A 27,986-nucleotide genomic window follows, 5' to 3' on the forward strand; every position below is an offset into this window, starting at 1 on the left:
TATTTGAATGTCAAACCAAAAGTTTACAAAAAAATAAAACAAATAAAAACAATTAAGCAGAATATGAGTGGTGGGATTACGAACACAAATCCTCTATCAACAAATACATTATTTGTTTATTTATTATTTCAGTACTCTCAAAACTACGACACATTACTGCATCAGTTCCATATATTGTTTAAATTTGAGATATTCGTATTCATTCTTTATATGGTATAGAAAACTTTAATTGTTCTTTATAGAGGGCCATATTCTTAAAAACGTCAACAATATGTAGAGCCTTTGTTTAGTACTTGAAATTATTAAAAAAGTATGCGCCATTGTAACCACGTGAATGGGGTTAGTCAGTGTTTATTTTAGTTCAAACTTTGTTTATTTGAGGTAATAGGTAGCTGGTCTGCAGTTTTATATTAAAAAAAAATCCAGGTATTTACATTTATTAGACTTATTTGGATTAAGAATAAAGGGTGTAACTGGACAGACTCTCAGCTTTAAATATTTAATTATTTTAAATACATGTACATTAAAAATAATGCAAAAGCTCACGCACTACAGTTTTTTCAGTGTTTCTTCCATTTCTGTTCTCGTTAGCCATTTATTTTGATAAACGTCAAAAGGCGAATACTGCACGTAATGTAGATGCAGTGATTTGAAGTTAAATTATAAATACGCGTACTGGTGCTAAGACTAAAAGACATTGATCCAGATTCAGTAGGACCTATGTAATTTAATTTCTACAAACATTCTAGTAAGGTTGCAATACTACAGGTACTAGGCAGTGGTACTAGTACTAATGTGTTGATATTAAAATTTAGTTCTATATACTTATAATTGAAAATATACAGTTATCAGTTGGAATAGATAACTATTCCATTACTATCACTAGCACTAATAATAGTAATTAGTATTAACATTAGATGTGAACTTTTGCCTGTTTGCAATTTGCAATGAGGAAGATCTTCAACTTGCAGAGATTACCATTTATATTGTTGAACCACATTGTTAGTGAAGTACATTGATCAAGTTATTATAAAGTGTAGTAGGAAGTACACTGAGATTAGGACTAAAATGTGCATACCAGGTCCTAAATTAAACTCTGAAGTATAAGGCATCATACTAGAGTATGTTGACAGTTTCATTGCTCATATGAAGAAACATGCTCTTTTGTTATCATTGTATGTAGAAGCAAATAATGTTGAGAATTGAATTTATTACTCAATTTGAGATGCCTAGGGACAGAAATAGAAGTGATGCCATTTTGAAAATGCTAACTCGGTCTATGTGCAAAAATGAATTATTGGTCAGTTTGCATGGCTTAAAATTCAGTACAAGATTGTTGGGAATGAGCTGGGTGGATATATATGATAGTTTTCAGGGTAAGGCAAGTTGTATGCTAGAGAGTAGCTGCATTTAAGCCTCAGTTATGGTTAAGCTATTTAGGTAACATGATGTTTGTGTAATTTCAAGAGGATTTCATGTTTAACAAAAAAAAGAATACTCCAGTGTATCAGAAATTAAATAATAAACATGTCATCACAATGTTATGTACTTCTGCACCAACTGAGCAAAGTTTAGTTGTCGTTTCTCTGTACTCTTCTCTACAAACAACTGCATCAGAATGCTTAGTAAGTGAATTCCTACTCCCATTCTTGATCACATCCTTCCTTTATGTAGTTTGCAAGTAGCGAAAAGCTCGTATCTCTTAGTATTATACTGGCACCTCAGTGTTGACTGAACATATTCCTGTATCTTTATTTGCTACTTTGAACCTTTATACCCAACACTTGCTTCCTCTCCCTCTCTTAAATCATCCTTTAGTGGCTTTATGCTGTTTTATTTGTTGATTTCTGCTCTTAACCTGTTATAATGCAGCTTTTCTTAAAGTTCCTGCATATTTTTGAACAAGAAGTACAATGGTAATATACTTCATTTTTTTGAAGCTCTTGAAAGTCTTAATTAAGTGGGATTCTGAAATTTAACTGATTTCTGGCATCTACCACACCAATTAAACTTCACTGTACTTATCACTGAACTGTATTACTTCTAACCTTACTGAACTTATGATGATGTTAGTTTTGATTCTCTGTTAGTGCTGTTATCAATCTAACCACCCAATATTTGTAAATTCAATTAAAATTAAGCTATTTCAGTTTTTAGGTTGAATTGTAGGTACTACTGGGTTATTAATTATTACTAGAACTGAAACTACAGATGTACACACAAAGTTACACTTAGATAATTATTAATTCTAAATATTATACTAAAGACTTAGTAGCTATAGCTACAAATAATAATGGAAGCAGTAATTTCAGTTCTTGATTAAACTTTTAATTGGTTAACACATTAAATACACTCCACTAATTAATCTATATAATTTACTAGACTTGGACCAAAAGTAGTGGAAACAGTAATATTAAGTTTTATTTTTATCTAATATTCTTAGTTAACACTAGAGTTTAGTTTTTATTTCAATCTAATAGTTTCATTGAAAGCAAATCTTTTCTTACTGATGTATTTGCACATTCCAGAGATTTTGTTATTCATATGATGGAAATGGTGTAGTCATGGTGTGCTTGGATTTGTAGAATTCATGATATGGTACCATAAAAGACTAGCTAAGAAAGCACATAATTGGGGGCTGGAAAAAAGATTATTTGAATGGATTTATACAAGATTGATTAGGCATCTTTACAGTATTGCAGTTTTGGTCTCTGTATTTAAGAAATGTCAGCTGAATGGAAAAGGTTGAAAGTAGGGCTATTAGTTTGATTTCTGGAAGTGTTTTCTTAAAGGAATAGGTTAAGATTTCTTAACATTTTATGAAAAAAAAGTGGCAGAGTAAAAAAACAACCTTGTAATATTTGAAAGGGGCAGGCTAATAGAACATACAATGTAAGAAGAATAAGGAACCTTCTAGTCTGTTTAGACTGTTCAATCCAGTAAACTAAACATAACAAAAAAGAAACCTCAAAGCTAGCCAATATCATTTAGATATTTATCAAGCCTTTCTTTGTATTTACTCTATTAATCATAACTGAAGGCAACATGTTTCAAAGACTGTTTTGTTAAAAAAAAACATACTGCTCCAGTTAAAGCAGTTTTTATTTTTCTAAAATTGTAATTTACTTATGGAATGATTTTCCATCACAAGTAGTGACAGCTGATCCATCATTAGAGTTTGAGAAATGGAACTGATGAATATTGAAAAGTAGAGGATTTAATGTTTTTCTCCAGTGGTGGGTGTATTTCGACAAATTTTAAGGTTGTTTTTTTCATGTACAATTATTAGGTTTAGTGAGTAGCATTGATGTTTTATGGACTGATTCAAAATGTCATAGCTATTAACATTAAACCATTCTGTCTTCAATAATATAGTTGTGTTGTTTCAGGGCATCTCTGCTTCCATTCTTACATGTTAACAGTATCATCTGAGTAATATTTGTGTAGTTTCCCTATTATATTATTATTAATCATATGATTATGCTTTGTAAAAATATGGTGTGACACAACATTGTGGAAGGAATTAATTTCGGGTATAATTAAGTATATATTTAGTGTTTCATTATGAGAAGAAAAAAAGTATTTAGAAACTGTTTTCACCTGTATTTTCTGTCTGAGGTTCTTCACAAAAACCTAATGGATTTTCTTGGGACATTTCCTCTTTTCTTATCTGTACTTTGGCTTGTTTGTCATCTTCTCCCTGGCTTTGTCTGTTGTTGGGACATATTACGTTGTGATGCTGTCATCTCTCAAACTCATTTCTTGCTTCTTATCTTTTGGATTTTTGTATAGCTTTGTTTTTTAAGACATACTCTCTTTAATACAGTCTCAGAGTCTTTGGAGTCTCAGGTGTCTCCTGCAAAAATCTACCCTTTTACATCTGGAAGCACATTTGTCTCAGTCAGAGTTAAGTGTGATGCTGATTCCAGTTTCCCAGGCTTTGCCTGTCCCTCTTTCTCGTTGTTCCATGGTTCAATTTTCTCAAGGGTGTATGATATGTCACCAGCAATTCTGGTGACTCCCTGGTGGGTTGAGGCCTATTGGGAGTTCAACTTGTGACCAATGTTTGTCAGTGGTATCCTTTCACCACTGATGTTTAGACTCTTTCAGTTTTGTAAGATGAACTTGAAATTACTTTTCCAGGTACCTGTTTCCTTCCTTTCTTTTCAGAATCCCCTAACTTGCCACCGTCTAACAGAGGCAGTACAGAACCTCCTCAACCAACAGGCTATTGAACCTGTTCCACATCATTCACCAAGGTTGTACTCTTGCTGATTCCTAGTGAGACAGGACTGGAGGTCCATCATTGACCTGTCCCACTGAAGAGTGAAGTAGGACACTATGGTGAAATATGCAAGGTGAAAAAACAACTGAGGTGGGACAGGTCTATGGATGACAAAGATGGGTGTCTCCAGTGCTTATCTGTGTATGATCTCTGTTCAATTTCATTCTTATCTTTGACTCATCTATCAAGGAGTAATATGTTAATTTTGTGCCATGCCCCTCAGACTAGCTTCAGCACCCTATATTTTTATGAAGCTGTATTTCCATTCAAAAGATTTGTAATGGTCCTTTGATGTGCTCATCATGGTGGGAAAGACCATGATGCCTACAAGTTCAAACTGGAGCCAACTGCATTAACTGTACTGTTCTACCCCTCTGTCATTCCTTCTTGCTCTTAATGGGTGGAGGAGAAGGAAGTAAAGCATTCAAAATCATTATCAAGATTCCTTACCTTGAAGCTTGGAATTTATTGTCCCCAACTTAATCTTGGACACATGCTGCTACACTATGTGCCACTGTTACAGCAGGAGTGCAGATGCATCTTTCTATGCCACCATTAGAATCATATTCCACCTACATGAAGTGTGTTTTGCCCTCTTTGGATAATCAGGTTGACAAGTCAACATCTTCTTTCTGTCCCCTTCATTCCTTCCAGTGACTACCAGGGTTCACTTCTTTCAACCCTGGCTTCTGGTATATGCTTGGGTTTACTTTCTTTGGTCCTGAGATGTAGAATGATTATACATTTTCTCTCTCTGTGCCTGGAACTTGCATCTACTGACAGAGAACTGCCCACTCTAAGTAGAGCAGGATCCACTGAGGCCTGTGAATTTCTTCTTGTAAAAGGAAATGACATGGTTGTAACCCAAAGGATTCTCCACCCAATTAAAAATGGACGCTTTCATATAGTGAAAATGTCTAGGTTTCTGTTTGAATTTGGATGACATTAAGCTTTTGTTGATTTTTATTATCTTGTGTGTCTTTTCTTGCAGGAAACATTTATGAAACTTGCCAATCGTGTCACCTTTTGGCAGTTTTCTCTGTGCCCAAATGACAGTTTGTATAATGGATGAGTTCATAAAGAGGTGGCACTGCTGGTTAACCTCCATGTGCCTATCCTGTCTATGCAGCTCAATACACCCTTGGAGGCTGTTGCTATCCATGTTTCCTCAGGATGTACCATCACTGTTTGTTCTCTCTACCTGTTTATGGAAAGAATTGTGATCAGTTAGACCTTGATGCTTTTATGAACAGTGGCCATCTCCCTTTTTAGTCTTGCAGGAATTTAATGGACACACTCCCCTCTGGAGTGGTGCTTAGATTGATAGGAGGAGACATTCAGTTGAGCAATTGCTCTCAAATCACAATCTTTTTTCTCTTCTTTACCAGTTCTTATAATTATTTTCATGCACTTAGTTAGTCTTTTATTGGTGTTGATCTGTCTGTCTGTTCCCCTTCACTTATCTTTGGCCCGGCATGGTCAAACGTGTTAAGGCATGCAACTCGTATTCTGAGGGTCATGGGTTCGCATCCCTGTTGCACCAAACATGCTCGCCCTTTCAGCCATGGGGGCGTTATAATGTGACGGTCAATCCCACTATTTGTTGGTAAAAGAGTAGCCCATGAGTTGGCAGTGGATGGTGATGACTAGCTGCCTTCCCTCTAGTCTTACACTACTAAATTAGGGACGGCTAGCACATATAGCCCTCGAGTAGCTTTGTGCAAAATTAAAAACAAACAAACAACAAAACAAGCAAACACTTATATTGGTGGGTTGACAGTGACCCATGGGGCAGTGATAATTTTCCTATTGTTTCTACCCAATCTATATCTCTCAGTGGAAGTTGGACTAGGCCAACTGGCCCTCTTTCACTGCTTCATCAGAACTTGATCTTGTTGTCTGTCTGTCATCAATAGATGATTGCATGGTAGCAGAGACTAACTGTACTATTGAGACAGCTACTCAGTGTATTTCTAACGCCTTGATGTGTTTTCTGTGGTATTCTTATCGATGGTGGAGCCCTGCTTAGGCACATGTTCATCACATTCATTTAATTATATGCCATGTCCTAGGTTCTTTCAATTGTAAGGCAGATTGTTTTTTCACCCTGACAAAATTTACTCGATAGAGTGGTCCCTTTATCTTCTTATTTTCAGCTGGCTTTTCAGTCTGTTGGGTTTTCATTATACTGATGCTTTTGCTATCACTCTTTTAGTCCTGCTACCTCATCCTTAGGCTTTGGCTATAGATGCCTCCTGCCAAGATTGGTTATGCACATTCTTGTGTTTTTGTTTTCCTATCTGATTGCATCATTGGCTAGTTTCCCTTATACATGCTACTTCATGCAAAGTCCTATTGATTGTTCCCTACTGGCCAGTTAAACCATGGTTTTCTCATTTACACAATTACAGTTATTCCCTTTTGTACCACTTTCCTTATTAACCAACCTCCATTGTCAACTCCAGTAACTGGTTTTGCATCCCACACTCCACATTCTCTGTTGTTATGCCTGGCATTTGTCCAATCCTTGGCAAGGAGATTGGGTTTCTCTTGACCTGTAGTTTGTTTAACTTTCTTCCTGTATGGAAATGTATGAGTGAAAATGGAAGATTTTTTTGCACATGGGCCCAAGCTCTGGGATTTCCTGCTGCTTGTTCTACTGCTGCTGGTGTATCTGAGTTCCCTGACTGGGGTTTATCATTCTCCTTGATTCAGGTTATCAGGCAGATTCAGCCCTTGTCTTTCATTTTCCTGTTAATGCAGGTTTTTGTCATTCATAATTTCTGTGTTGATCTGTTCTTTCCAGATTTATTGACCTCCTTGGTGACCTTCTCTTCTGGATTTGGATATTAACCCTTTTGCAGTGGGTTACAAATTAACCTGTTGACTGCCAAGTATTTCAGTTGCTATAATACAACTCTAATGCTTCTTCATTTTGTAACTTTTTTCGTGACGCCATTTTGAATTGAAAGTGAAACAATTTATAAGTAGGTCAAATGCATATGTGGTGCTGACATCTAGTGTTGAAGTTAGTTATTATTGAGAACGAATTAACTCATCCTTGGCACTGTGTCACCGATCGACTTGGACAAGTTATCTCATCTACTGCACTGAACAGGTTAAAGACCATAACATCTCATTTGTTGACTTGCATTCAAAATTTTGTTGAATCACTATTTTATGGATTTGTCAGTAAGTTTGGTGCCAAATTGGAGATTATAATTCAAACTTTATTACTATATATGAGTTAATTTCTTAATTTAAAAGTGAGTAATAAAAGAACACACCTAAATACTGATTTTTGCAAGTCACCTGGTATGTTGAATGCAGCGTTGCTTAAAATTAGATGTTTGCAATGTCAAAATACCAAGTCTGTAGTTTTGTACAAATTAGGAGCTCAAATTACCAATATTAACAAGGTATAATGTAAAAGAAGAATCTTGTATCTTTTATTTTGCTAAGATTCAACTTGTGTACTGAATCAGTTACAGTGACTGCAGTATATGACATTTGAATAACCAACTGACAACTTAGAATGTCTCCTCTGTTTTTCTCAACCATTTTAATTTGTTTAATGGCTACCATGTTCTTTTGAACCCATATTTCTAGGAGGTAGGCCAAGATTTTAGACCTAAATACTGCTTAGTTCCTAAACTTGATAAATTATAATGGAATTCTATCGTATTCACAGAGTAATATATTATTTTTTAGTTATTCAACTGATTTTATAAAAACCTAAAAAAATATACTGGTTCATATTCTCCCTCTGTGAAATTTTAAAAGGCTTAGCAACCTATGTTCAGCAGCAACCGAGTTCAGAGGTTGTAGTGAGAAGAGGTAATTGCTTGCTTTACTTTTAGATTTATTTCTCTATATTTTATGAAAAATAAGTAATTTATTTCTAAATAGTAAAAAATATATTTACATATGTATAATAAATTGAAATGTTACTGTGTGTTATAAAATACTAGTCCACTAAAATACAGCATAGATAGGGTCTGTTTGTAAAAACTAAAGGTCACTTTTATGTTATTGGATATGCTAGTACAAATGCACATGCACTGCACGTTATGTAATGTTAGCCAGGTACAACTGGAAGGTCAAAGTAATAAAAGTAATAAATACATATAAATATATGTTGTTAAAAGACTTAAGCTACTTAGACTAAACATTTTTGTTTTTATGTTATAAACTGTAGTCATTCTAGAATGAAAGGTAGCATAATTTATATTTATTTCCTAATATTTTATGACTGTTATGTGGTTGGTAAAGTTGAGGGACCCCATATAGACAGACATAGTGTTGCTGAAAACAAAATTTGATATCTGTTTTAGAAGTTTGAGATTACTCAATATTTGAGACTTTTGGAATGAAGAATATATTCTTAGTAATGACAAGATATTCACTTTGCAGTCAGACTAGTAATAAAACAGGTTTTATTTTCACGAACAAATCTCCATTAAAATTACTTTGTTAAAAAAAGTGTAATCTTTACTAAAGATCTGTCAAATTTTGGTAAGTTACACATACTGCATTAGAAGTTGTAAATACTTAATGTGTGAAAAAGTGTATATGAAGTTTTGTATATTATACCTAGCCCATTGCAAAAGAATTAATGTGGTCCTCCATTTCTTTACCTCTGTTTGAACCTCTTTCCTGATGTTTAGTTCTCTTCACTCTTTAGGCATATTTCCGTCTCTTTTTGGCTGGTGAGTTTCATCACTATTACTTGTTTGCCATTGACATTACATGCACAATTTGCCACTACACCTTTTTTTCTTATTTGGATTGTTTCTTTCTTTACAAAGTATCTGTCACCTGTTACACTTTCCTTTCTGTTTATTTCCCTTCTCCCTGTTTCTCACCTCTACTCTTATCCTGAGCCGGATAGTCTTCTATGTCCTGTGTGTGCTCTTCATTGTTATATTGCCCACAAGATTTCCTTCTGTGGTTTCCATTCCCATCTCTCTACACCACAGCAAGCTTTGTCATCCAAAGTTATCTCCTCCTGTCACTAGTTGGGTTCATCGTTTGATCCATTTGGTTTATTCCTCTTTGTCGCTCTTCACACTGTACTTTGTTCTGTGTAAACCTCTAATCAGATCTGTTATTTCACCTTATTTCTTGCTTCTTGTTCTCATCAGTCTTTATAGGAGATACTACAGTCAGACATATGGACTAACCCTAGACAATCATTTTCCATTAATTACTTCACATTGAAGTTTTGACCACACCCTCTCTTCTTAACACAATATGATGCAATTTCATTTACCCACTTTTCTTATTGTGGTATTGAATTACTATATCTTTTTCTAGTTAGGATTACTTTCCTGCTGCATTTGCTTCCACTAGGATGTATTCTTTTCATTTTCCATGCTGACTTTTTACACACTACACAAATGGGTAAAGAGTATACCTTGGTCAGATGTGGTGTGGTTTTCCTTTTCAGGTCTTCATGTCTGACTCTCTCGAGGTATTCTTTGGGAGGAGGGGACATTTGTTCTCCTCTGGACCTGGTCCCTCCTTGTGATCAATCTGGCTTTCTAGAAAATATTGTGAGAAGAGGGTAGTATCTTATTGGAAGTTATTTTCCTGTACTGAATATATATTTCTAATAGATACTCTTCTTTTTTCACACTTCCTCCTTGCTTTTTTCTAGTGTTAGTGTTTCTGTCATCTTCCAAACTTTGAATTGATAATTTTGGTAGAAGAGGTGCATAGAAAGAGTCATGTCATGTATTATGCTCCTTTTGGCAGAGAAGTGATATGATGATTTACATGAGAGACACTTTAGAATTATTTGATTCCAATAGGGGATATGGAAGGCTTGTGGAATGCATAATAATAAAAAGTTCGCATACAGAGAACACCAGTGGGAATAGTTAATAGTGTCAATGGAGGGAAGTACCTGTTAGGAATACTGTTTCAGTATAGGAAAGCTATCACACTTGTTATGTGATCATTAGGTAGATAAATTAATACATCCACTTTCATCCCTGTTTTGTTTGGCTCCTTTTGTTTTCCAAGTTCAGTAGCCAGCTCTAAATAACTTTTTATTTAGTGATAAATTATTTTCCTAAAACTTGTAAATAACCAAATGATAAGGACTGGCTTTGATTGTTTTTTAATAGTGGTGTGAATGGCCTGGATGGAATCCTTGATTTCCTTAAATGTTATGTAAAGACAGTAACAGCAGTGATTTGTTAACTGCAACCAAAGTCAAATTTTAGAACTTTACTACAAAGACTTTTAGTATAAATTTTAAAGTTTATTTTCAACATTTAAGTAAGTGTAATTAATTAGTTTCTCTACTTCAAAAATCCATTAAATTAGCACCTGATGTCAAAAACTTGCCTTTACTTGTATCTAAATACAGTTTTGATGCTTTATTTTTGTACCTCACTGGTAAAGAATCATTGTAACATTATGAATGTTGTCTTACATTATAAGAGGTCTTGGTACTCTATAACATTTCTCCATGTACACACACTACATTCTCATTAACAGTAATAGGTTTAAATTTATTTGATATAATTATCTATCTTTCACTAATGATACTTCATCAACTTTAAACTTCTTCCAGTTTTCTATGGAAGTAAATCTGTCACTGGTATACCTTTTCTTTTCCAAGAAATTGCCTTATTTTTTTTGTTATTGTTATTGGAACAAATGACTGTTTCCTGTTGTTTTTTTAAGTTATGTTTGTTTCTGTGTGTATTCTTGAAATTATGTTTGAATATTTTGTTTTGATTTACAGCTCATTTAGAAATATGAATCCAGAGAAGCTAAGTAAGCTGCAAGCTCAGGTTCGGATTGGGGGAAAAGTGAGTGAAAAAGTTTTGAATGTTTACTGATCTTCATATAAAGTGTGTATGAGATTTTTGAACACTTATCACTGTTAGTGGTTACTTTTGTTCTTATTGTATAAGTTACAATTACAAAATATATATTTAAACGAGTCAACTTCAGTAAATGTTAAAAGGTGTGTTAAAATGCTACCACCATTTGATACTAGAAGTGTTCTTTTCAACACATTTGGGTAAAATAAAGTAACTGTTCACTTTTTGAAAAATACTAGAAAAAATATTTTACATTTGTATGTTCATTATAAATTTATAAGTGGAAACTACATTAACAGATAAGTACTGTGTAACTTGATTGATAGGACAGGTTTGTCTGTGCCAGTGCACTCTTCCAGAAAACAGTAAAAATAATACATATTTAAGTAGTTGTTGAGCATTTACTAAGGAGGTTCAAATGTTTCAGAATACTTTTACAAATGTAATTTAACTTTAATTCTTTGTGGAAGAAAACAAACTTAGAGCCATTGAAGATATAGTTTTATTATTTCATACGAGCATTAAACTATGCAGTTTCTGATATTTGAAAATCAGTTAATCAATAGCTCCAGTAATTGAGTAAATTTTGATTAATATATTAATGCAGTAGTCATCAAAGTATGGAACATAGAAGCAAAGTAATAGAAAGGTTGGTGATAGATGGCATAAGCATGATGGAACATGCAAGCTTGGTTACAGTTGGAAGTCAAGCGTGATATTTCTCAGTTAGTCCACCCTCCTAAAGTCACTAAGCTGAACATACCAGAGCTTTATCTAAGGAATTTTTTCAGCAGCTCAATTATATCTTACCTTTATAATTTTTAATGCACCTCATATATACAGGCCTAATAACAAATGACCCAAAGATAAAAAAAAAATATTTAATTTAATACATTTATTTATCAATATTGTAATGAAATTTTATGATCTTAACTGTGTTTTCTTAATATTTATCCACTTGAAATTACTAATATAGGCAAATTTTGAATTGTACAAATATTTTTAGAAGTGCACAATTTGTGATGAACTGAACACTAGGAAAACCCCTGAAACATATAGCTTAAAATGGGGCAAAACATAGCCTGTTATGTAGGTCTATGTTTTATAATGAACAAACATAATATCAGTATTTTGATTCTTTGAATAGTTGGAACCCCAAATTTGATCATTATTTTCGTGATAATAAATCTGATCATAATTTCAATGAATCAGTTGTTAGAATGGCCACAGTAATAATCAGAATTCTTAATTTTCATTATATGGTTATTTTCATGACAGTCAATTTAATTATGATTCTGGTTAATCAGTTAGTTTGCATGATATTAATCTATCTAATCATTGCATAGAGATGATCAATTAAATTGTCTGGCTTTACTTAGCATAATATACTATGAAGTAATATTATGTGCAGACTTTTTTTTTTTTTATTGTGCTGCTGTAGAACAGAGGACTTGTATATCATGTTTTTGTACATTATTTACATTGCATATTATACTTGAAATAGAGAGATTTATGAGTTTTTTTGGTTTTTTCCTCCATCAGACAATGATTCAAGATTTGTCTCACTATGAAGGTTTCAATATGGTGTACTGAAAAATATATAGGTGAAGATATAATGGTTCTTCCCAAGCCTGATTTTAATGTTAGAAATAAAACTTATTGTAATCTTAAACATATAACTTTGATATCTTTTCAAAACAAAACTTTTGTCATGTTGACATTGTAATCTTATTAAAAATTGAGGATAAAGATGTATTCCATACAGTTCTTAGAAAAACATGCTATGATCAAAACTAATTTTTGAAATTATAATTCTTTATTTTTGAAGTTTTTATACTTTTGTAACAAAAAGATAAATGATTCATTTCTATTAAGGGTACTGCAAGAAGGAAGAAGAAGGTTATTCATCGCACAGCCACAACAGATGATAAAAAGTTACAGGGTTCACTCAAGAAATTAGGTGTTAACAACATACCTGGAATTGAAGAAGTAAATGCTCTGAATATTATGATATAATGATTTTACTTTGTCATGACTTAAAATCACTAATTGGAGAATCTGAGGAGTATAGCTTCTAGAATTTAAGAAAATTAAAATTATTTATCATAAAATGTCAAAAACTCCATTTCTGTAATTTGTATTTCCAATATGGTACATTACCTCAAATAAATAGCTATTCATGTTCAATGCAGCCTTCTATATGCAAAAATATTGGTGGTTGGGTTTTGAATGCAGTTGACTTGCTGTGTACTGTCTGTTACACCTTAGGGCACATCCTTTTCACTCTCTCTACATTACTGTCATCTATGGGGTTGATATTCAGATATTGGGTAGTTTGGATCCTTGTACAATCATTGTTTTCACCCTTTTGGATGTGTGCCTCTCTTTTTTAGTTTATTTCTACATCATCCTTTTCTACATTGGGTGTAGAGCATCGTGGCATAGGGGTAGTACATTTTTCTACATATGATCCTCTACTACAAGGATCTCTCCTTTTAGGATGTCTTTCAGATGAGTTCTTTCTTTCCCTTCACCTAATCAGTGTTGTATTCTAGCTATTTATTCAAGAGGGGGTAATATACTGTTTTTTTACAGGTACTTACCTCTTTTTACACTTCCCATCCTTCCTCCCATCTGAAAACTAGTGTTCTATTTTATGCCAAAACCTGAAGTGATAGTTAAGTATAATCAAATAGAGGGAATCATTCATCAGGAGGGTGTTTAGCACTCCCATTAGTGAAAGCTTGTTACATGAGGATTTAAATGTTAGATGTAGCTGATCCACATTGATCATAGATAGGTACATGGAAGCTCAAAACTTGTAGCATGTGAAAAATATTTGTATATAGAGGGCAGCACTGAACTATAATAGTTATTTATGTGGGAGGAGGTAAGAAGCTATGGAACATAATTTTCAGAAAAGGAAGACTAACTTTTACAAGATGTGTATTTCATTTTCCTAGTGTTTGAAGTTGTATAATTTTTTATCTTTGTTTCGTAACTTGGTATTTTAATAATGAACGTTGAAATTGTAAAGTATTTTATTTTTCTTGTTTTATTATTAATAATATAGGAAAGATAAGGAACTGGTTGAAGTATGTAGAGGTTTATTTGGAGTAATCACAACCTGAATTGTATATGAAGATGGTTATACATTAGGAATTTATTATTTGAGAAAGGTTGGCAATAAAACAGTAGTAATACAGAAGTTAGAAATATTAAATGATTCTGTAGCCTAATAGAAGTAATTTTTGGGTTGTTTGGTATTATTGAACACAAAGTTAATTAGTCTTAATTTTTAGACTTGTGTTTTTAAAACTTTGATGGATGGGATGCTCAGTAAGTACTGTTTAATCTCAGGTGGTCTATTAATCATTGGTTATACATTACTTTTGGTTAAAATTAGGTGTGTTTATTTATCTGTGTTATAATATTTCATAAACCTCATGAACAAAAGGTTTTAAAACCTTTATGAAGTCACCTAGATTAAAAAGTTTGTTTCATTTGTAAAAAAATTAACATGTCACACTAATCAAGAATTTCATCTCTTGCAGCATGATTCATTTATAAGCATAATTTAGATGGAGAATTACTTTAAAAATTTATGAAGGAAAGGGATCTTGATGTAATAGTTGATCAGTCTTTTAAACTCTCCGAGTAGTGTTTGCTAGTGGTAAGACAAATAAGATTGTAAGCTGTATATACAGAAATATGGGATACAAGTTCAAAGTGGTTATAATTTTACTGTGTAGACTACAAGTTAAAGCATATTTGGATATGTTCCAAAATTAAAGTGAAGGTTGTTTAACAAATGTAAATGTTATGCCTTGCAAAATGAAATATTTCTGTATCTCTTTCTTTCAATTCTTGAAATAAAATATTAAATAGTTAAATTGGTCTGTATCATTAACTTATCTTTGTCAAAATATTGAAGTGAAGATTATTGTTTTATTAATAAAATGCTTGTACAATTTTAGAAACTGTTCAGTGAATTACTTATATAAACAAAAGAGTCAGAAAATTGTTTATAATCTAATATATAGGCAGAAGAAAAGAAAATATAGTTTTTTCTGAATCTTTCAGTTTCTGTGATTTTTTTTTTAAGCATACAAAGGGAAAAAATCAAATTTTTGTAGTTTGGAACTTCTACCGTAGTGAGAGAAGTTATTATAGCTTCTAACAGTAAAATAAATGCAAGTTAGGAGATGGGTAGTCTGTCAATTTGATAAGATGTAAATGGTTTATTTTGTTTTTATGAATCCACACATCTTTTGTTCATGAAATAAAAGGGCTTTATTTTTAGGTTAACATGTTTAAGAATGATGGCACAGTAATTCACTTCAACAACCCTAAAGTGCAAGCCTCTTTGACAGCCAACACATTTGCCATTAATGGACATTCTGAAACAAAACGTAGGTTCTTTAAATGAATAAAGTAGTTGTTTAGAATGCTTTATTTTCCTAGTTGTGAGGAAAAGTCTGATGCTGTGTGTGTGTGTATATATATATATATATATATGCATTTGTTTTTTAGGTTAATATGTTATTTATTATTTAATTATTTCTATCATAACATAGTTTTATAATCCTTATGTTTTTATGTTCCTGAGTTCAGGTTTTATTGGTTTTAATTTTTCTTCTATTTTTTTTTTTTATTCTCAGTGTATTGCTGTTTGTTTGTAAGGGATGTTATATAGATGGTATTTTTGTTATACATTGAGTCCAGGTGGTATGGTATGTGTTAACTTTGATCATACTTTGATATGGTTTTTAAATACTGATCTGACATTACATTCTTTACATGTCAATTGATGTTTTCATTAGTGTTTTCACTAGGTACCCAAAAACCCATCAGGACTGGTATCTGATTTTAAATTTACTACCAGGTTCTTAAAAAAGTTATTCTAAGTTTATGTTAAAGTAATGTGAACAGAACTGCAGACAATTATTATTTTTAAGATAGAAGAGTAAGAAAAAAAACCAGAAAAAGTCAATACGGAGAGTGGAGATAAAAATGGAAGCAGAAATAGTGATAGAGATTCAAATTAAATTCTAGTGGCATTTATTTTTTTACATTTCAGTTCCACAGTATGAACAAAAATAATGTAATTTTTTGTAGAGAGAATGTTATTTACAAAACATTAGTTTGACTATATTAAAATTATTATATTAAACAAATATGTTCAGTGTTGTGCAAAAGCATTTGAACAAGAAAATATTTTGCCATTCTTTCCATTTTATGGGACTAATTATTCCATAATTAGGATGTAAATTTTAACATTATGGTAATGCTTCACTGATTCTTGTTGACAAAGTTCAATGAACCAGAGTAAATATACTTCTAATTCTTTAGAATTGAATTCCCATATACTTGTTCCAATGGAATGTTATAAGGGTTCTCCTTGAATGACATACTTGATAAAAGTCACGTCCAAAATAATTGACCTGGTACCCCAAGCAGTTTCTTAACTGTGTAGAAAGAAGCTATCAAAGAGATAGCATATGGTACTGGTATATTATAAAAGAAATCAATTTAACAGCACTTTAAAAGTACACCTTGATAAAAAGTGATTAATGCTGTATATTAAGTTTTGTTGTCATGCCACAGCCCAAAAAGTGTTTGGTTTATTTTGAATTTCTTGCAGAGCTAAGCGAGAGCTATCTGAGCTAGTCATTATCACCCACTGCCAACTACTGGGCCATTCTTCTTCTACCAGTGAATAGTGGGATTTAACATCACGTTATAAAGCCCCCACAGCTGAAAGGGTGAGCATGTTTGGTGGGACAGGGATTCAAACCTATGACCCTCAGATTGAAAGCTAAGTACCCTAACTACCTGCTAATGTTTGGCCCTCAAAAACATATAGAATTGTCAGTAGAGCAGAGAGTTTGTTTAAAAATTATGTAATGCTAGTTGGACTCCAACAATTTTCTGCAGGCTTGAAATTCTCACCAAACACTTAAGTATACCTTAAATTGTGAAACCAAGAAAGTTAAATTTGAAAATAGGAAATGAAGAAACATCTAAACTCAATGATACTGATGTTATGTATCTTTGTTTATGCAGCTTTCAGGACAGAAGGAAGACCCAATGATTTCAAACATGGGATAAACAATCTTGTACCAAATGACAGAAAAGTGTCCAAGTCTACACTGTCAAAGTGATTCCAGGATAATGGAGTATTTGGTCACATAACAGTTAAAAAAAACCTTTACTTCATTTTCTTAACATTGTCAATGGACTGACATGCTAAAAAGTACAAAAATTGGACTGTTGATCATTAGAAGAGTGTTATCTATGGATGAGTAAGTTTGAAATATGTGGCTCATAGCATAATTTGTTTATCTGGCAGAGAAAAAACGATACTTCAGTGCATAGCGTCTACCATAAAGTATGAGGGAGGCTGTGTAATGGTGTGGGTGTGTTTTTCTGCTAAAGTGACAGGAGATATTTGCAAAACATAAAATAATGGACCAAAACAAGTACCATCAGATACTGACCTATCATGGTATACCCAGTGGTTTGTGTATCATTGATAAATGATTCTACTGCCAGGTAGTTAATGATTCCAAACACTCACCCATCTTATGCAGAAATTATTTAGGTAAGGAAGAAACTGCTAAAGTCATTCAAATGATGCAATGACCTCCACAGAGTCCTTATCTCAACTGAGTTGAGCAAATCTGTGATTTGATAGGTCAAGAATTTGAAAAATCAAAAGTTGCTTCCATAGAAATTTTGAGAGTGTTTTAAAGACATTTTGATTAAATATGTTCCAACAATGCCTGAAAGGCTGTGCAGTTATTAAAGGAAAAGGGGGGCACACAAAATATTAATTGTTTGCTGAATTCAAGCACCTCCACTGGTTCTGTTGTACTAAATATGAAGATTAATAAAATTGATGTCTCATTTGTGATTTACCTTTCGTTGTTCTTTATAAGTCACCTGAAATATAACATTTACTCTGTTCTAATGCTTTTGCACAGTACTGTGTGAAAACTCTGTGTGCAGTATAATTTCATGAATGTTATGATTATAGTTAACACTTTGGTTTGTTTCCAGTACTATTTCACAAAAGGAAAAAAAAAAGGAATCCGGTGCTGAAAAAGTAAAACTTCTCTGGAATTTCCTCCATCTTTAATATAATGCAAAAATCTATATTTTAGTCTTTTGAATTATTTTTAACAGAATAACGTCTATATAATTTATCATGAAAAAGGAAAATATCTATGCAATGTAAGTTGAGAAGGGGTGCAGTGTAAACATTTAGGTCAAAAGTCAAGATACACGTCAGCACAAGGCAAAATGATAGAAAGCTGTAAATTGAATATAAGAACTTAATTGTTATATGTGTATTATTTTCCATCATATGAAATTAATTTCTTCTGTGCATATGTTTGTGGTCATAGAGGTCACTCTTTTTTACCACATTATTACACTTGTGCTAGTTACTTTTGTTTGGTTATTATTACTTTATTTATTATAAGTAATATAAAACAAGTCTATCTGCTTATCTTCTCTATGCTAAAAATGACAGAAGTACACAATGACAACTGCAATAAAGTGGTAAAACAATTTTGATATTCTATGTATTTAAAAAATGTACAACTGATCTAGTCTTTAGTACTTATAAGATTTTGAAATAAAACTTTTGAATGTTTCTATCAGTATGTAAGTTTGTAAGTTAGTTTACACAGCTCCAAACATTTTTGTCTCTTGTACAAAGATCAAAAGAATGAAAGATCATTGATTGAACAGATAAAATAGCAATTGTAAATCATAATAAATTTCTTTAATTTATATTGTTTATCTTTCAATATTATTTAAATCTTGTAAACTTAACATATTATTTAGATTAAGTTATTAATTTAAGCTCTTTTTCTTATATATTGCATTTTATTCAGAGATTACTGAAATGCTTCCTGGAATTTTGAACCAGCTGGGTGCTGAAAGTCTCACTCATCTGAAAAGATTAGCAGATATTCACAGTGCAGCTGGTAAGTTGTTTTGAACATTCTATTCACCAGAGGAAACTAGCAGATATACATTGTGCATATGTTGTTTCTTACCCATTTTTCACACTGGAAGAAATTAACAGATAAACATAGTGCAGCTAATAAGTTGTTCTTAGATAATTCAGATATGTAGAATAAAGAGGTTAAATAATTGAAATAGTAATTGTTATTTCACAAACATTTTCACATGAAGAGGTATACTAATAAACACTATGTTGATTAAGCTATATCTGTGAGATGCATACATTTGGTGTTAATAAAAAATATTTTTTCTTCAGAGAGTGTTTACTTTCCTTTTATTTTGGGCTTTATATCACATTTATATAATATAAATAGTAAAAATATGCCTGTATTTTGGACATTTTCCTTGAAATTGAAATGAAATTTGAGTTTTTAGACCACTTGCATAACACTTTAACATCACTTATCTAAAATATAAAATCATTAAAGCTGATACTTCAGTGGAATTTACATTTCTATGAAGTTGAACACAGCATTTATAATTGCAAAATTCTTGACTGGAACATGGCTTATATATAAGCCTATATTTCAAGAAATTAACAATCTGATGATCACTTACCTTCATTTAATAATTGAAGTGAGTTATTTCTTAATGTTTATTAGTAATTCCAAACAGCTTTCTTTCATTTTTTTTACTTTGTAATTATTAATGCTGTACAGTTTATACATATATATAGCAGGGGTGATTTCAGAGGAAGAAATATATTCTAAAGTGTAATTATTGGATTACAGAAACATCTGAACTGTCATTTTATTTGATATGTGAGTAGTGTGACATGAACTGACATATAAATGAAAAAAAATTGCTGTTTGAGTAATTTGTACAGAGGAAAGTAGTTGTTTATTTAAAAGTACTTGTTCATTGAGGAGGTTATCAAAATTGTTATCAACAGCTCAAAGCTCTTACCTTTTTGCACAGAATATCAGACAAATTACAACAATTAAAATGTGTTTCTAAAGTTTGTCTGAAAATTATGATTGTCTCTTACAACTTAGCATCGTAATAAATTACAAAATTACTACAAGATAAACTATAAAAATGACTGAATCAGCAAATTCCCACAATTTTATTTTCTTTAAAAAATCATTAAAAAATATTTCAGTTTCACAAAGATAAAAAAATGCTATCTGGAAGTAATTGAAAAATGAGATTTTTCTAATTTATTTCAACATCATACTTTCAAAGTTACAGGTTGTATTCATATCCTTTGCCACTGCTGATAAAATAATACTTATAAAATTTTGTGTAACATTATTTTGAACTATATTGGAGTTATTTATTAGTTTTAATTATTTGATACACTTTACTGTCAGGCCAAACACAATGCTCTTAAATGAATACAGACAACTTCTAAAATTAACATACAGTGTAAGGTCTTAAGTTAGTTTTTTGTTTTTTAAATCCTAGTTATTTTTACACATTGCTTTAGAAGTAAAGAATTTTGATACATGTTGCATCAGAGTACTGAAAGTGTAACATTGTCCAATAATGATATTGCTTCTTAAAAAGTCAATACCAGCATAATTTAGTAACATTCATAATTTTTATTTTGAACTTACTGTTTTTGCATTTCCAAGTATAATCATTGTCCTTTAGCATGTTTTTTGATGTGATGATAGTTTCATAATCACTTTTTCATGCTGGCTTTTGTGTCACTAATAAAACAGTTTGAAATTTACAAAATTTTCTTTTAAAAGACAGTATTTATTTTGCATAATATTTTGTTATACAAAATGCTACATTCAAATAAATGTTAATTTTTTTATGCTTATTTGTCCAAGCTGGAAGTGGTGACCATGGAGTAAGTACAGGAATGGATGATGATGATGAAGTACCAGGTATGAATATTCAAGTATAAATAACCATTGATAAACTACTTTGCTGGTGTGATTAAGTACAATATTGCTTTTTGATCACTATCAAAGAAAAATTGGTTGTTAACCTTCATTTTTTCCCACTTCTGATTTTGTTTTGGATAACTAATGTAAAATTCTAGTTAGGAACCATTATCAACTCATTTTGAGTAATAACTCAGACTTAATTTGAATATACATATATATTTTTAAATTGATATTTTATATTTGCTAAGAACTTTGTTTTGAGAAGTGTGTTTGAGCTTAGTTTATGCTTTAATTCTCTACTAGAGGATTTTTTGCTGTGAAATCAGTAACTGTCAAGTAAAATGTGAGAAATTTAATGTAATCATACTTTTCCTTTGTTTCTTTTCAGTTCAGGTTTTTCTTAGACAACTTATACTGAGTGATATGTAGTTTAATTTAACTCTTTTGCAACAGGTCATGGGTCAAAGACCATGTCATCAAGTTTGTTTATTTGAATTCAAAAGTTTATTGAACTTCTTTTTTTATTAATTTATGTCAGTAAATTTGGAATCAAAATATTGATTATAGTTCAGATATTAATATTATATATGAGTTAATTTCTTCATTTAAAAGTAAATAGTGAAAGAATGCACCTAAATATAGATTTTAATGAGTCATGGTATGTTGAATGCAGTAGTGTTTAAAATAAGATGCTTACTTTGTGATGTCAAAGTAATATCTGTAGTTCCATACAAATTAGGAACACAAACTGACAATATTAACAAGATAGAATATAAAATAAAGAACCTTGTAGCTGTTTCTTATGCAGAGATATAGCTTATGTACTGAATCAAACAAAGTAGCCACATTCACCTCTTTCCATTTTTGGAAGCTGTTCCTTATATACACACACTTAAATATATGATGTGTGAATCATCAATCAACAGCTTAGAATGTTCCCCTAGTGGTTTTCTCATCCATTTTAATCTGTGAAAAGGCTACCACATTCTTTCCAACTGAGATTTCGAGAAGGAAGGTTGTGTCTTTAGTCTGCTTGAAGTTTCTAATTTTTTAAACCTATATACATCTTTGTTACTAAGCTTGATAAGTTATAGCAGAATTTGGTGGTATCAGTATAGTTATGATTTTTTGGTTATTTAACTGTATACATAAATCCTAAAACATTTTGTTTGATATCCTCCATATGTGAATTTTAAAAGGCCTAGCAACTGAGCTCAAAGGTCATAGCTAGAAGAGATAATTGTTTGCTTTCTTTCTTTATTGTTCTGTAATTTAAGAAAAATGTTTTATAACATTTCTAAATAATAATAATCTGTATACTTATATAATGTATAATAATTTAAATGTTACTGTGTATTAGAAGATACTAGTCCACTAAAACACGGCTAAGACAGAATCACTTTGTGAAGACTAAAGGTCAGTTTTATATTATTGGATATGGTAATGAGAGAATGTGCACTGAGTCAATACAAGGTACATAATGTTAGGTAGACGTGACTAAAGATCAATATAATACAATTATATATAGATATATAACATTATGAGAGTTAAGGTGCTTAAACTAAACATTTATAGTTTTTTAATATAATATGTAGTTTTCTACCATGAAATTTTTTTTTGTATTTTTTTAATTTTTTATGGTGGTTATGAGGTTGGGCAATTGAAAGACTCCACATGTTTAGGGTATGGAAAGTAACCAAATAGTTTTACTGAAAATAAAAGTTTGATATGCATTTAGGAAGTTTTAGAGATTACACAATTTATATTTGAGAGTTTTGGAACAAAAGTTGTTTTTTTTATCATAACAAAATCACTTTACACTTGGAATATTAACTAAACAAACTTGATATTTTCACAAACCAATCTTTAGTAAAAAATATTTCTTTAAAAATCTGATTTTTTGTGTACAAACAACCTGTAATCTTTACTAAAAGTCTGTCAAATTTTGTGAAGATACATACTATATCAAAAGATAATGTAAATATTTAATGTGTACAAATGTGTTTATGAACTTGTATATATTATACCAAGCCAGTTGAGATAGGGTTAATACAGCATGAGCATAACACTCATACTGTTTCACACAAGATTCCTAAAGAATGTCCTACTTTTTAAAATTAATGGATATTTCTTAACCTTCCATACAAGTTTCTTTTATATTTTTATATAATTAATAACAACCAATGTGTATTTTATGTTTTAGCAACTTTTCTTTGAAAATTTAAAAATATTCAAAAGGTTTCAATTCATAAACTGATAAATTAGTCATAAATTTTCATTGTGGTAATGTAAAGATCTAATACTGTATTCTAATCAAAGCTATAGTTGTGTTAACTAACTAACTTGGTTTTTCAAATATTATTTCTCTTGTATAAATTCTATATTTATATTGTACTGCTAGTTTTAAAATTTCATTCTATGAAATATTACTTTAAAGAACTCAAACTTGTTTGAATATGAAAACGTTTGAGTACTGTGTACATGCATATATTTGAGTCACACATGGCTTAGTGGTTAGTGTTCAAATACCATAATAATTAAAGATCAAATGTGAGGGTACTATAATAATTGCATTCAGTTGTGCTACTTTGTTAACTCTGTTGTCACAGGTATTCTTTGCTGCACATGCCACAAGGTTTTAATGCCTTACATTCAAAGTTTACAAAACTACTTTTTGTATGTGTTATACCAATTAGAATAGCATAAAATCATAGCTAATAATCCATATTTTAATATTATACAAGTCTTAAGTTCTTAATTATTCAAGGCAATATTTAAAATAATCCTGAATATTCCCTAGTGTGACACATATCCTTAGCATGTAACCATTCCTATTTTATATACCATTCATTGAAAAATTAAATTAAATGTAAATTACTTTAAGAAATTATCATTGCTTAGACAAACTATATTTTTGACTGTCTTCAATTTTGTTTGCAATCATCAATATGTAGGACATACACAAACAACTCCTAAGAGAACATTTCAGCAATTATAAACCTTCTGTTAATACCAAAAAAGATCTCCATGTTGCTCAACACTTCAACCAACATGGTCACTCCATTAACGATGTTACTCTCACTGCCATTGAAACAGGATTCAAAACTCAAGCAGATGGAGAAATAACAGAAGCATATTGGATTGCCAAGCTAAACACTGTTCAACTTTTTGGAATTAATCTAGATCCAGGAATCTATGATCTCTAGTCATTAGTTTCATCTTTGTCAGAAAAAGAAAAATAACTTTATTCTTCACTTATTTTTTTTATGAAATATCAAAGCTGATTTTTTTAAAATTGATTAGTATAACATATCTTTTTCAATCACTCTCCAGGTGTTTTCTTTATTTTATCTTACTTAAAACACCTAAGCTTTTTCTTTTAAATGCACATATATTTAGCCATTTCAAAATTAAAGTATCACTACCACCTTTTCACACACATACTTGCCATCAGCTACATTGCACCAGAAATAAGGTGCTCACAACAGAACAGAGAGAAATAAACAATTCCCAGAAAACCAGATGACCCCCACAATGTCACAGATGTCACTGAACATCCTCTATATATCACTCATTCAATCACTCTACCACTTCCAGTTTGACCCTGAAGAAGAAAGGTCCACCTTTCGAAAGCACTCGGGTTATAGAGTTTTTGTTTCATTTTTATCAAGACTTCTTGGACCTGTGTGTTTTTGGAACATCTTCAATTGTGTTTATTTACAGAAGTATCAAACAGAAAATTAGACTCGTTCTGCCACACCCTCTCTTTCATAATTCTTTAATAGTTCTCTTTTATGTGTAGTTACACATTATCTAAAGCCAACAGAAAGTCAAGGTTTACTTCCATTGCAAGACATTGTATAATCTTATGTTCTGAATGGTTAAATGTCTGTCTCACTCAGAGTAACAACATTGTTCTTTTGAGATAGTTAACAACTGTCTTGGATGAATTTGTAATGACTCTTGTTGTATAGTTAGAAAGCCAGGAAAAGTTTGAGAGGTAAGGAAACTTGTCTACTTTTTGGCATGTTATTACTCTTACATTGTTTTGTGCATTCTTTAATTAAATAAAAAATTAAACACGTTAGTATTATTAAGATAAAAAATATTAGGGTTAAGTTGATTAAAAAAAGAAAAAATAATTTATGTTACAATATAATGAAATGGAGAAAAAACATACAATAACACTAAGTAAAATCCTAGAGATACTTCTGTAGGAGAATAAATATGTTCAGAGTTGAGAAAAAAATAAAAGGCTTACACAAAGAAACTTTAATATATAAAGCAAGGGAAAAAGGAAAAATTGTACAATAGATCAAAGATTTGGAAAGAATATGGAATACAAAGAAATATATAAGCAAACATTTTTGGAAATTGTCAAGTTTAATAGATAATTTGTGAGTAAATGAAATTAGATTATAAGTAAAAAGATTAACATCCTAGCAGAAGATATCTATGGATTCAATAGAAAATTAATATTTGAAGAATATTTTTACAAAGTTTCAAATAAAGATACATTTCTAGTAATAATGAAATCAGATTTTCATTTTGTTTAAAGAATAAATACTGAATTCTGTTACTGACAAAAAAGGGAAGGATAACTGTAGTTTAAAGAAGTGGATGTCACCAAAGAAACCTAGAAATTCTAATTTGATATTTCAAAAAGCATGAAAAAAAGATAAAATATGGGTAATTATGTCCTAATAATTTTATAATTGAATGGTTTGTAAATGTTTAAAAAATACAAAGGTTTAAATAAATTGAGATTCATAAAAGAAAAATTAATGAACAAAAAAAAACTTTTATTTTGAGTGATTCAGAAATTGATTATATTTTATGAACATCCAAAAACATAAATTGCTGAATTCTCCATTAAAATCCTAGAAACAGTGTTTGACTTTGAACTCAAAGATTGCAGATATAGTTTTGTACTACCAAGGGTCCAGAACTGTTCTAAGATAGTGTTTTTCTTTAGCTCAGCCCATTACACACAAAATGGGAGAAAACACCAGGTACATGGGATTTGACAAGGCCTGTGTTAGTTTCACTGTCTAGAAAGTGTTACTGGAATAGGTTGTAAATTGCTGAAAATAGATTTTAATAATAATAAAAAACAATATTTAAACAAAGATGTTAGTAAGCCTAAAGAGAATGTTATAACTTGTACTGATCGGTATCCAAATACATGTAATCTGTAATCATTACACACACACACACATTTGTTTTGTCAATACCAAATTAAAGCAAATAGTAGATTAAAAATTTAAAGATGTATTTAAACACAATAAAATTATTTTTTCAAAAAGACAACATTTATAGAGGTTATTGAAAAAATCGCATGAAAGATTTTTCTGTGGAAGGTATTTTTTGTTTTAAGAGAGAACTGAATCATGTAATATAGGTTACATGAAAACTACAAAAAGCAGTAGAGAATAATAAGAAAAATAAGTTGTCTTTCATTAATAATTTAATTACTATTCTAAGAACATGTATCTTTAAGAATGATTAAGTTGTGAATTATGTGTTGACAAAACAATTTAAGATTGAGGATAAACTGATGTAAATTTCTAAAAATTAACATCCCTTATGTGCTAGTAGGCATGTTAATGTATTTTAAGGTAATTTAAAATTTTAAAAGAAATGTATTTTGATGTATTTTTTCCTTTGTGAACATGAAATGTCAAACATAAATTATTTTTTTGAAATTACTTCACATATTATTTTGACACCAATTTAAATGTGAAACCATAAAACATGTTAAGAATTACAAAAAGGACAGTTAAGTAATAAGAGATAATAAATCACAAAAGATTATGTAATCAGTTGTATTTCTCTAACATGAAGGGAAAGTATGGTTGATATTTAATATCATTCAGCTACTTTGAAGTCTATATTCTCTTGGAATCCATTTAGGTTTTCCTCATTTAGCTGATGTGTATGTGTGTGTGTGAGGAAGATAAAAAAAAGTAATGTTCAGCAGGAAACTTGATTAAAATAAAATTTAGATTTATTATATAGTAAATGAAATGCCATTTAAGAGTATCTACCACTATGAAATTTTCAAATAGCAGGTAAAAAACTAGTTTCCTTGACTAGGAATGTAAGCAGCCTTTCAACCTTTATTTAAAAAGAAATTCATGTTAAAGTGCTTCTAATAATTGTAAAGACTTAGTCTGAATTTGCTGTTATCAGGTCTCATGCTTAAAAACACTCTGTAAGATACTTAATTTTTTTATTCAATTTATTAAGTATACCATAAAGTGATTTAAAAAAATCTTTAACATAATGTTAGATATCATTGTATGTAAAATTTATTATTTTCAACTGATTGTAGCTGTATGAGATCATAATCATTGAAATTATCATGTTGTGTAGAGTTCCAATATTGCAATGACTGCTGTTTCTGTTATGATTACATGTAAAGTTTTTGTTATCATACGTTTGAGAATTATAATTTAGAAATTGTATTATTTACTGTCAGCTAGCAACAAATGCTTATATATATTTGTAGTGATTATCAATTTGTTGCTAGAATTTGCTGTAATAGTTTAAAGTTTTGAAATGCTGAAAACTTTTATTTTCAGATCTTGTGGAAGACTTTGATGAGGCTCTTAAATCTGAAGCTGTATAATACAAAAAATGAAGATGGAGAAAAAATAAAATATTTAGTCTTTTAAAGTGATTTTTTTTCATTTTACAGTATGTAATTGTAATATGTAAATGTTTACTGTGGGATAATTACCGTACAGTTAGATTTACAAATTTTCTGTTGACTTACTTCAAAACACATCTCATAAGTGATCAAGAAATTATTTTAATTAATAATAATTAAGACCAAATAAAGTTATTTGTAGTATCACAGGTTGCATGAAGATTTATTTCTTCAAAGTATTTACATTAATAATCATTTTTAATTATACATGAAAAATTTTTAACGGACATATCATAAACTTTAACAAATAGTTTGAAGTAAAACAGCAATCT

At 30.8% G+C, this 27,986-nt stretch overlaps 1 protein-coding gene across 7 annotated transcripts; it reads left to right on the forward strand.

Moving 5' to 3' along the window:
• Positions 1-193: 193 nt before the first annotated feature.
• On the forward strand, positions 194-27,860 carry LOC143244820 (transcription factor BTF3-like). 7 transcript variants are annotated; one of them, XM_076490189.1, is made up of 8 exons: positions 706-722; positions 8,069-8,122; positions 11,043-11,109; positions 13,000-13,113; positions 15,428-15,536; positions 19,029-19,121; positions 20,943-20,999; positions 27,587-27,860. In XM_076490189.1, coding segments are annotated over exons 1-8 (543 nt in total). In that variant the 5' UTR covers positions 706-720; the 3' UTR covers positions 27,634-27,860. The 7 variants fall into 7 exon arrangements, with proteins under 7 accessions (XP_076346305.1, XP_076346306.1, XP_076346310.1 ...); XM_076490190.1 differs by lacking the exons at positions 706-722; positions 8,069-8,122 and adding an exon at positions 194-339; XM_076490191.1 differs by lacking the exons at positions 706-722; positions 8,069-8,122 and adding an exon at positions 256-426.
• The last annotated feature ends 126 nt before the right edge of the window (positions 27,861-27,986 follow it).

Source organism: Tachypleus tridentatus, chromosome 2, assembly GCF_004210375.1.
Source record: "Tachypleus tridentatus isolate NWPU-2018 chromosome 2, ASM421037v1, whole genome shotgun sequence".
In the NCBI taxonomy this organism is placed as follows: Eukaryota; Metazoa; Arthropoda; class Merostomata; order Xiphosura; family Limulidae; genus Tachypleus; species Tachypleus tridentatus.

Excerpts from the sequence above, each read along its gene's own strand:
- LOC143244820 (XM_076490189.1), top strand. Across the intron at positions 8,123-11,042 it reads AGAGGTTGTAGTGAGAAGAG|CTCATTTAGAAATATGAATC; the intron begins GTAATTGCTTGC and ends TTTGATTTACAG. Across the intron at positions 19,122-20,942 it reads AGATATTCACAGTGCAGCTG|CTGGAAGTGGTGACCATGGA; the intron begins GTAAGTTGTTTT and ends TATTTGTCCAAG.